An 11,862-nucleotide genomic window follows, 5' to 3' on the forward strand; every position below is an offset into this window, starting at 1 on the left:
ATATGGTGCACGTTGATTGCTCAAAAAGGGCATGAGAATACTAACACACAACACAGGTTGCAAATTGCTTCATCAGAATAAGACACAAGAGCTTCATTAATCGGCACAAAACATGACCTTAAGCAGGCTCCATCCACGATAACGACGGACAGGGAATGCATTAATTCATAATTAATTGACATCTTAACAAGAACTTTTTTGGTCCATCAGCACCTTTCATCCAACTTTTTGTTTTCCTTTTTCGAAAACACCTTTCATCCAACTTCTATCTTTAAACGTTCTCTTCTTGTTATATATAAATTATTATCCCAAAAAAAAAAAAAGAGTAAGGCTAAAAGAAAGGTTGGATTCTTGAATTTTTATGAGTAATCGTGTTAACACATCCCATCCAAAAATTTTAACCTTTTATTTTATTTTATTTTAAATACAATAACAACAACAATCAAGTTTTGTCCCACTAAGTAGAATCGTCTGTATGAATTCTGGAATGCTATTTGCTCAATTTTGCTCCAAGTGTTCCGTTAGCTCCAAGCACTCCATATATTTTCTTATAATCTCTTTTAAAGTCTTCCTCTACCCTTTTCGCCGTGACCCTCCATCTCTTAGTCACATTTTCTAACCGGAGCATATGTAGGTCTTTAGTTCACGTGTCCAAACAATCTTAACTGATGTTCTCTCATTTTATCTTCAATTGAGGTCACTCCTACTTTACCTCGGATATCCTCGTTCTTAATCCTATCTTTTCTCGTGAGGCCACACATCTAACGAAGCATTTTCATCTCCACTATACTCATTTTTTTGCACGTGTTACTTTTTGACCACCTAACATTCTGTGTCATAAAGCATCGGTGACCTTGTTGTCATCCTATAAAAAAAATTCTTGAGCCTTAGTTGCATAAGATGGCCGCACAACACACCCAATGCACACATCTACTTCATCCATCCAGCTTGTATTCTATGGTTGAGATCTACATCTAATCTCCGTTATTTTGCAAGATAGATTCAAGATACCGAAAGCATTCACTCTTCAATACTTCATGGTCTCCAATTCCTCACCTCTAGCTCATTTGCACCCTCATTCTCACTAAACTTGCACTTCGTATACTCTGTTGTTGACTTACTTAGGTGAAAACCTTTAGATTCCAACACTTTCCGCCAAAGGTTAAGCTTCACCTCTACTCCCTCCTGTGTTTCATCTATTAGCACTATATAACCTACGTAAAGCATACATCAAGGAATATCATCTTGAATATGTCTCATTAACTCGTCTATCACCAATGCAAAAAGGTAAGAACTTAAACCTGAGCCTTGGTGTAACTCTATAATTATGGGAAAGCTTTTGGTTTCCTTCATAAGTTCTTACTACAGTCTTTACTCCATCATACATATTCCTTATTGCTTGAATATATGCTACTTGTAAAGGATTCTCTTGGGACATTACTATACGCTTTTTTCAAATCTATAAAGATCATGTGCAAATCATTTTTAATATCTCTATATCACTCCATTGATCTTCGTAAACAATAGATTGCCTCCATTGTCGAGCGCCCTGGCATGGACCCAAATTGATTCTATGAGACTTGTGTCGCTCAATTAGTGTCTCCAGAGCTTCATTGTATGACTCATTAACTTAATACCCTTATAGTTCATGCAATTTTATATGTCGCACTCATTCTTGTATATAGGCAACAAAGTACTTTCTCGCCAATTACTGTGCATCTTCTTTGTTTTCAAAATCTTATTGAAAATATTTGTTAGCCATGCTATACTCATGTCTCCCAAGACCTTCCACACTTCAATCGATAAATCGTCGGGACCCACTGCTTTTCTTTACTTCATCTTTTTCAAAACTACAACCACTTCCTCTTTTCTGATTTGTGCAGTATGAGCAATTTCTACACTCTTCTGAGTTACTAACTCACACAAAAAGTACCACCTTCATTGAAGAGATTTAACTGCATTCTCCGTAGCCAGCGGCCACTATAGAACGTCCCTCTATAGTTGCCTGTCTCCTTGCCCACATACCCTATGTATACCTTCTCCATCTGAGAGTTTCTTGAACCAATTTAAGAAAAGATAGACCATGAGCCATGGAACAGCCAAGACCCAAGAGAGAGAGGAAGCCAAGTGATTTTTTAGTTAGATTATATAAGACTAGATCTTATTTTTAGGGTGCCATAACTGTAATTCCATTCAGCAGAAAATTGACCCAACTGTCATTACACTGCTTTGTCGCAGCAACCAAGTTTTAGGAAACAGAATCACTATTAAAAAGCAGGAAAATTTTATTTAACTTTACTTTTATTGAACATAGTAATACATATGAGTGCATCGAAAACCCGTTAGGTTTTGCCTCTCTGCCTCCTCAACTGCAGGAAAGAAAAAAAAAACCGTGCTTTGGTCAACCATGGTACTCGACTCTTATGAAATCCTTCGAACACCACGTCTACGGCAGAGCTACTCAAACTTCCCGAGGTTTAACAAACACAGATGTAGTTCTTGGGGGCGCAGTGAAGCTTCCTGAGGAAGCATCATACGCAGATCTCTTAACAATTTCATCCGTTGACGTTACCTGCAACAAGTTCATATTAAAGAGCTATAAGAAAACAAATCAAGGAGGCCTATCTTTACAGCAAATTCTAGTGATATGAGCTCATAAAAATAAACAACTAAATCAGGAGGTATGATCTCATCATTCAGAATCTTTTTTTAGGCTTGAGATGTTATGCAGAAAATCTCTGGTGCTATTCTACCGACATTGCATCCAGCTGAGATAGCCCTAGCACGCCTTCATGACCATCTTCAATGCTAACTACTATGACTCCAAGGAGAAATGAAGGACCAGTATTATAGAAACGTACCCGTTCCTGAAAATTTGAATATTATGTATTAAAACTTGGGAGTGAATTTGGTTCATCTCTAAAAGAGATGGGTCGGCTCATAGCGTTTACTATGCAACAAGCCTAGCACTTTTTCTTGGAAATATCAATTCCAAGAAAAAACTTTAAACTTTTGTAGTGGAACTTAAGTACAGATGCCAGGCCTCTCACCTGAATAACATTTGCCGTCCTCAAACGGAAAAGTGGTGAAGAGTACCTAGTAGTAATACCTAACAAATTGAAAAGTTCTCCACAGCAGCAAGTATGATGCGACTTCTGAGGCTTAAAAGGATGGATCTGCTAACCTTGGTTTCATTCTGAAAAAAAAAGAAAAAAACAAAAAGAAACAGAACCAAAATATAATCACTTGACATGTCATAGCAGTCGTTATAAAGTTTCTGATGCCAGATACACCATTATCAGAGGTTTCTGCATCACCTGTCAACATCACTAAGAAGTACACACAATCAAATGATTGTGTAAGAGTGCTCACAGCGGCCAGCTGTGTTTGTTCTTCTCTTTTGGAGGAAGGCCAACACCCCAAACATTATATTTGAGAAAGAGACAGACATGTTATAGCAGGCATGGATTACTCAATCAGAAAAGATGACATAGGACTATAGGAGTGGGATTTATTCTTGGAACACAGAAAGCATTCAACTTGTAACTCGGAAGTAGCATTACAATGCAGAAGATCATACATTTATTCTAGCAGTTCGTTATGCGATCAGCTAAAATCTTGAAATCTTATGTAACAACTATAACTAAGACTCTAACTTGGGAATGAGATTAGCAATTGACCTATTGAACCAATCATCAGAACTGTATGAGTAACGATCAAGTGATTTTGACCGAAGCAGCTCATCGCAGGCATGTAAAAATGGTATTCCCTAAAGTTAGGGAATCATTTAAATACTGATTGGTCATACAATATCCCAGAAATGAACTACAGAAAAATGAATTAATAAACATTAAAAGTAATCCTAGCAGCCTGCCATTTCATAATTGTCACTTTATAGTTTATAGTATACTACAAACACTTGATAACGTATGGTCAATGCAACAGTGTAAAATAAACATTATCCAAAGAACAGAGAAAAATACATGAATTTTTCATTCACCAACATTAAATACAAGTTAAGACCTGTCCGAGTGCTATTATACTTGTCGCCAAGTGATTTATCCTGAATCTCTCCTCTAAAGAAATTTCCATAGGAGTCTACAAGGAATGGACTGAGTTAGACAAGAAGTTACCAGTCTGAAGTCCAATAAATACTGCAGAAGTACACATACCTTCAGAGTCACAATGTCAAACAGAGTTTCGTTGTCATGCGCAGAAACATAATTGATCTTTATTGAATTTTGTGAATGGTATATTCATCATAAGACTATCAGGTACAAGAGATAGCAATATATATGTGCTAGAGGGAAGAAAACAAGACTACCTATCCCTCCTTGATTTACGTCTAAAGCTAACATAAAAGAACAAATAAGACACATCCCTTGAATTAAGGGAATTGACAAGACAAATAAGACAAATTGAGGAAATTGACAACAAGAGACACATCCCTTGAATTAAGGGAATTGACAACACTATCTATCACCCTAAAATCCTTTGTACGATGAACATGCAACCTAACCTAACCCTAGTTGCCATTCTTTCTTCCAATACTCCCCCTCAAGCTGGATCAAAGGGATTAATTGATCCAAGCTTGAACAAAAGACGTTGAAAATCAGCAGAGGGTAATCCTTTTGTGAAAATATCCGCAAGTTGATCATGACTGCGCGTGTAGTGAGTGTCGATCACCTTGGATTGAACTTGATTTCTGACGTAGTGACAATCAACTTCAATATGTTTAGTTCGCTCATGGAATACAGGATTCGATGCAATGTGCATTGCGGCCTGATTATCACAGTGTAGGGACATGGGTTGTTGATGAGGAAAACCTAAAGTCAACAGAAGGCTTTTGAGCCAAATAAGTTCACAAGCAGTGGACGCCATAGCACGATACTCTGCCTCTGCACTAGAGCGTGCAACAACACTTTGTTTCTTGCTTTTCCAGGTAACTAGGTTGCCTCCCACAAACGTACAAAACCCAGTGGTAGACTTGCGATCGAGAGAATTGCCTGCCCAGTCAACATCGGTATAGCCTGAGATCTGAGTGTGACTATTGTTGCGCATAAGAATTCCTCTACCAATGGAACCCTTAAGATAACGTAGCACACGATGAACAATCTTCAAATGATCCATGCTTGGAGAGTGCATAAACTGGCTAACAATGCTGACAGCATATGATATATCAGGACGTGTGATAGTCAGATAAATGAGTTTGCCAACCATTCTTTGATAGTAACTTAAATTGGGAACTGGATCACCGTGAGTTTTTAGCTTCAAGTTGCTATCCAAGGGGGTACGAGCAGGCTTGCAATCTGTCATTTTTGCTTCGTGAAGAAGATCCATGACATACTTGCGTTGGTTGAGGAAGAAACCCTTGTGAGAGTGTGCCATCTCGATGCCCAGAAAGTATTTGAGAGTGCCAAGATCCTTGATAGTAAACTTGTTGTTGAGATACTGTTTAAGAGCATTAATCTCTGACATATTATCACCTGTCACAATTAGATCATCAACATAAATGAGCACAACTAGTTTACCCACTAAGCTGGAACGAACAAATAGGGAAGAATCCGCAATACTTCGACAAAAACCAACCCTTTCCAGAACATGACTGAGCTTGGCATACCATGCACGTGGACTTTGCTTGAGACCATAAATGGATTTATGGAGTTTGCACACCATTTCTGGATTGTTTGATTGAGGATGACCTAGAGGTAGCTTCATGTAAACCTCTTCTTCAAGTTCACCATGCAGGAAAGCATTTTTAACATCCATTTGAAAGAGAGGCCATGCATTGTTAATTGCAACCGACAACAATACTCTAACAGTGTTCATTTTTGCCACCGGAGCAAATGTCTCTTTATAATCGACGCCATAGGTTTGTGTAAAACCTCGAGCAACCAAGCGAGCCTTATTCCTTTCGATTGTGCCATCTGAATGAAACTTAGTTTTGTACACCCAACGACTCCCCACTGCCTTCTTTCCTTTTGGAAGTTTCACTATAGTCCATGTGTTATTTTCATGGAGGGCTTGAAGCTCCTCTGCCATAGCATTTCTCCACTCACTGTGAAGATTGGCTTCTTGAAAACTTTGAGGTTCTCGAGCTTCATTAATGGCACTTAGGAATGTAGCAAAAGAAGATGAGACTTTGCTATAATCAATAACATCAGTCACGGGATACCTGGCAGTGTAGGTCACATAATCATGCAACTTGGATGGAAGTTTCCTCTCTCGTGCAGGATTGCGACGAACTGTAGGAGATTGAACTACAGGTATTTGAACAACATCATGGTTGGAAGGATCACTGGAGGGTGCAGTGTGAATCTCCGATGAGGAAGGGTTTTCATCTTCAAGATGTTCCACCGAGTGAAGGTTAACATCATCCGGCACATGATCACTAGGAGTGCATGTTGCATCTTCTCCGTTTGGATATGGAAAAGGAAATAAGTCCATCAAATGCTCCCCCTGTCTAGAGTAATCCAGTGATTGTGAGAAGTAAGGAACATGTTCTTCAAATTTAACATCCCTTGAAACAACCATTTTTCTAGTTGTTGAATTATAGCACTTGTAACCTTTTTGGGTAGATGAATAACCTAGAAAGACACATTTGGCAGCCCTTGGGTCTAGCTTGTCACGATTTTGAGTTTGAATGTGAACAAAGCATGTACACCCAAAGACTCTCAAATGGGAAAAGTTGATCTTTCTATTTTTCAAGACCTCATAAGGTGATTTAAAATTCAACACTTTACTAGGCAATCTATTGATGAGATATGCCGCAGTAAGGACTCCTTGAGACCAAAACTTCTTAGGCACATTCATGTGAAACATAAGAGCTCTAGTCTTCTCAAGTAGATCTCTATTCTTCCTCTCGGCCACCCCATTTTGTTGAGGTGTTCCAACACAGCTTGTTTGGTGTAATATACCATGCGTGCTCAAGTAGTGTGACATGTTATGAGACATATATTCTGTGCCGTTATCTGATCGTAAAATATGAATTTTTGAAGCAAATTGGGTGGCCACAAGTCTATGAAAATCTTGAAAAACTTCCATCACTTCACTTTTAAATTTCAAAAGATACAACCAAGTAATCCTTGTGAAATCATCCACAAAAGTTACAAAATATTTGTATCCATCAAAAGACTCTATAGTTGGTCCCCAAACATCGGAATGCACGATATCAAAAGGGTTACTAGCCCTAGACAAAGAGGAAGTAAATGGTAATCTAGTAAACTTAGAAAAATGACAAACATCACAAGGACTTGTAACTTTGCACATATTTGGGAACAAGGTGGATAGAACTTTTTCAAAAGGATGTGCTTGACGTTGGTGCCAAAGTTGTTGTTCTTGAGCTAAGCTTGAAGTGACTTGAAAAACCTTGGGAACTTGAATATGCTTGGAAAGATAGTAGAGACCATTTAAGAAAAATCCTTCACCAATCGTCTTCTTGGTGACTACATCCTAAAAGATCACATTTTTGGGAGAGAAAATGGCTAGACAATTTAATGAGTTTGTGATCTTGCTAACAGATAAAAGTTGAAAAGGGAATGAGGGAACATAAAGAGCCTCAGACTCGACATCACTTGAGATCAAATGTATTTTTCCTTTTCCCACAACCATAGCATTTTTCCCATTGGCAACTGACACTTGAGATGGAATAGAAAATTTTTCAAATTTATGCAAGTTTGTAGACTTGTTAGTCATATGATCAGTGGCTCCAGAATCTATAATCCAATAATCATGCACATTACCAATGTTGAGAGCAGTTGAGAAGGAGTGTAAGATACCTGGGATGTCCCTTTGTACCACGCCTTCATTTCCAGCCAGGAAGCCAGCAAACTGTCCTAGTAGTGCAGTTTGATTGTTGTCACACTGATTTAGTGGTCCTTCACTATCTCCAAGACCTTGTTTCTTGTGAAGAAACATAGCAAACTCGTTGATCAGTGCAGCTGGATTAGTGGTGAACTTCAGTGCTCCATCAGAAGAAGTTGTGGCAACATGATTTGCCTTGTAAGAAGGGTTGTACGAGCCTTTCGAGACACCTTTGTTATCCCTAGGAAACTTTGGTTTTAACTCTGGATGAAGAATCCAGCATCGGTCTCTTGAGTGCCCACCAGCATCACAATGGCTACATTTTAAGCCAGTTTTCTTTCCTTTGTAGCCTCTCTCCTCACCAAGTTTTTGGTTAGAGAAGTAAGCCCTAGCTTCTGGTATATTTGCCTTCATGTCCAAGGTCATGACTTTCCTTCGAACCTCTTCTCTTTGAATTGTGGCACACACACTTGAAAAAGAAGGCAGGTCGGGATTCATGAGGATATGGCTTCGAAGATCTTCGAATTCAGGGCTCAGGCTTGCTAGGAGTTGGAATATTTTGTCTTCCTCGGCTCTTTTAGTTAGCACAGCAGCGTCGATGGTGTGTGGTCGATACACATTCAGCTCGTTCCACATAGTGGTCAGCTTTCCAAGATGTTGCACAAATGGCTTCCCTTCCTGTTGCAAACCAGCAATGTCCTTCTTTAACTGAAACACTCTAGCCGCATTGTTCTGATTTCCATACATTTCCTTGAGATTTTTCCAAAGAGTCATGGAGGATTCAGCATAGCTAAAAATTTCTGCAATCTTACGATCCATGGAATTGAGTAGCCACGACATGACCAACTGGTCTTTGCATAGCCAAGCATCATACTCCGGTGAGGTAGTCTCAGGCATTGGAATAGCACCATTAACATAACCAAGCTTTGATCGTCCTCCCAGAGCAAGAGAAACTGCTCTCTCCCATGGAAGATAGTTAAACTCATTTAGCAAGACAGAACTAAGACGTTGATTTGGGTTGATATCAATATCTGAGTGTGGTGATGGTGGAGTAGCATGAAAGCCGTCTCCTTCCAAATTTACTAAGCTTTCTTCAGCCATGATTGAAGGACAAGAAGCTCACAAATCTCTCAAGAGAACACCACAGAGACAGGCCGGTTAGGGTCACTGCTCTGATACCATATTGAATTTTGTGAATGGTATATTCATCATAAGACTATCAGGTACAAGAGATAGCAATATATATGTGCTAGAGGGAAGAAAACAAGACTACCTATCCCTCCTTGATTTACGTCTAAAGCTAACAAAAAAGAACAAATAAGACACATCCCTTGAATTAAGGGAATTGACAAGACAAATAAGACAAATTGAGGAAATTGACAACAAGAGACACATCCCTTGAATTAAGGGAATTGACAACACTATCTATCACCCTAAAATCCTTTGTACGGTGAACATGCAACCTAACCTAACCCTAGTTGCCATTCTTTCTTCCAATAATCTTGAAAACAAATGTAGTTGTCAATCGTATCATTTTGCTATGTCAATTATCGTCATTTGACCTTTAAAGCATCAACATGAACAATGCAATAACATCCTGAACGAAATGTAAGCATTTAAATATTAGACTCCAGATTGACTAAAGTTCATAAACTGCTGATACTCAGACTTGTTAAGCCCACCTTACAGCTGGCACTCAACCTGGTCAAGATTTTCACAAAACACACTCACTGTGATGACTATGTTCCGTCATAAAAAGAAATTGTGTGTTCAAGAAATACCAAGCTTATGTAGCAGTAGCACCAAAACAAAGAAAATAAAAATATTGATCCAAGATCAGAGAAAATTTAAACGTAAATCGAAACAATATCTGATGTATGTTTAAAGGACACTGGAAATAATTGGTCAGGATTCTGATGGGAGTTTAATTACATATTCAATCTGAAAGATAGTAGATAATAGTTATGTAAAACAGCAATGCCAACTATAGCAAAATCACTTTAAATGGTCCAAGAATAACTTTTAGCACAAACGGGAGACTACCATAAAACAATTAAATTACCAATAACTAAGAATCTTCAAAACTTAATTTGTTAGAATTGTTGAGTTTTATGATCTTATCTACTTCAGTATTCTCAATGGCATGCACACCTCGATACTCCTTTCATGTGTAAGGCTACAGATTGAAATTTTAAAACAAAAAGTTAATTGATCAGAATTCGTTGTATTTAGTCTAGGGAGACAAAACGGTTTATCTAGCAGTGCATTGATAAAACTGACTAGCAAAGAACAAATGCAAAAACATTCTTACAATCAAAAGTAGCACCTGCCAATTGGCATTTGAGAATAGGTTTGGCGTCCAAATCAGGGGACACATTAAAAGCTCTGTAATCTTTGATATGTGGAAATTTTTCTTTCACCTAAAAAAAATCATTTTATACATGTGCGAGTTCGAAGAAGTTTCAAAACTTCTTCAGAAGTCACATTAAGAAAAAGCAGCAACAAGAGGCTCCATGAAACTGCTTCTACAGATAACATAACATCTTACATTTTCCGGAAGCCCGTGTTTACCTTCTTCAAGCTTTACTTATATATCCTCACCTGCTAGCACAGAAGTCTCATTGCACAATTTTATGATTTAATCATGAACTCCATTACTCGAACTTGAAGTAAGAATTAGTAAAGTCCTTACCTATAATTCCATCACTCGAACAAGATAAAGCAGCGGCTTTACTAGCAAATAAGCAGCAGGAACCATTTCAAACATCCACATTCCAGGCAATAATCGATTCACTAACCCAGACCGCCCTTGAATACTACAAACCACCCCGCAGTTGATCACCCCTCTGCACAGGCATTACAAGATCATAACTTGGCACTAACATGGAAATTGTTCCAAATTGCCCTCTCTCCCGTAGTTTGGATTAAATTAGAATATCGCTCGAATAAAATAAATTCTACAAAATTCAATACACAATGCAAATTATCACAACAGTAACAAAGTTTAATCCTTTAATCAAAACCCACAACAACTCCTTAATCTTACTTCTACACAAGTTTCTCATATTTTTATTTGTCACCCCTAATTTTTTTTGCCAGCAAATTCTAATGCAACTTTTGGTCCCGAAATTTACTGAAAAACAATGTAGAAATTCTCGACAGGTTTTTGGAGCAAGAGAGAGAATAAGAAACCTGGGAGGTCGAAGCGGACTGCTCCTCGGCCGACATTGATACGGAGGAGGACGGCTTGCATTGCATTGCCAATTCGGGTTTCTGAAAACCTCGGCGGAGTGGAGTGGAAGGGGGTTTGGTTCGGAGGCGAAACGGCGCCGTAGAGAGGATGAAGGACACGTGGTGAGGCGTTGAGGAGGGAAGTGGCGCATGGTCTTTGGAGCAGTTGGTGGTGGCGGGTAAAAAAGAATTGGAGACGAATATAATAAAGGCATTGGCTTTTTGTTTTAAGAGAATTTCAGAGAAAGAGGGTGTGATTGTGAGGCTCTGAAATTTGCTGTTTTTCTTCACATTCTTCCATTTTTCTTGTAAATTGTTTTCTACTGTTTTATTTTAAATTACCGTTGACATGTTATTTTAAGGAATAAATTGTGGTTTGACCTCCTGAACTGTCATTCTAGTTGAAATTGACTTTTTAAACTAATTTTTTTGGTAAATTAACTCCCTAAACTATTTAAAGTCAACCAATTAACCCGTTATCGTTAGATTGTGGAATCAATTCCGTCAAATTCAAAGGCAAATTAGTTATTTCATCATTAATTGTTACTTGTCAACTATAACCACCAATAAAAATTTGAAACATAGACACAAAAGAATTCAAAAATATATAGCATAACTAGAAAACATAAAAAACCAAACGTTTACGTAACGGACCATTACATATTATTTTGTTATCACATGTTATAATTACATTGTTGATTATAGTTGACAAGTAAGAATTAATGAAGGAAAAACTAATTTTCCTTTGAATTTGATGAAATAGTGGATGAAATCTACCGACAAATGGTCAATTGAGATTTAAATTACCTTTTCATTTTTGCTCTAGCC

General features: G+C 38.1%; 1 protein-coding gene and 2 long non-coding RNA genes across 3 annotated transcripts; all 3 read right to left on the bottom strand.

Annotated features, from left to right (window-relative positions):
- Positions 1-2,332: 2,332 nt before the first annotated feature.
- LOC137735254 (uncharacterized) lies at positions 2,333-4,226 on the bottom strand. Its single transcript, XR_011068625.1, has 3 exons — positions 4,024-4,226; positions 3,051-3,196; positions 2,333-2,867 (listed from the first exon to the last, which is right to left on the bottom strand). It is a non-coding gene; the product is annotated as an uncharacterized lncRNA (long non-coding RNA).
- Positions 4,227-7,691: 3,465 nt separating this feature from the next.
- LOC137734386 (uncharacterized) lies at positions 7,692-8,904 on the bottom strand. Its single transcript, XM_068473663.1, has 2 exons — positions 7,798-8,904; positions 7,692-7,715 (listed from the first exon to the last, which is right to left on the bottom strand). Exons 1-2 carry the CDS (start codon positions 8,902-8,904, stop codon positions 7,692-7,694), a joined length of 1,131 nt encoding a protein of 376 aa, XP_068329764.1.
- A 347-nt stretch (positions 8,905-9,251) lies between these two features.
- LOC137735253 (uncharacterized) lies at positions 9,252-11,268 on the bottom strand. Its single transcript, XR_011068624.1, has 3 exons — positions 10,996-11,268; positions 10,496-10,649; positions 9,252-10,404 (listed from the first exon to the last, which is right to left on the bottom strand). It is a non-coding gene; the product is annotated as an uncharacterized lncRNA (long non-coding RNA).
- Positions 11,269-11,862: the final 594 nt, after the last annotated feature.

Source organism: Pyrus communis, chromosome 5 (genome assembly GCF_963583255.1).
Source record: "Pyrus communis chromosome 5, drPyrComm1.1, whole genome shotgun sequence".
NCBI lineage: Eukaryota > Viridiplantae > Streptophyta > Magnoliopsida > Rosales > Rosaceae > Pyrus > Pyrus communis.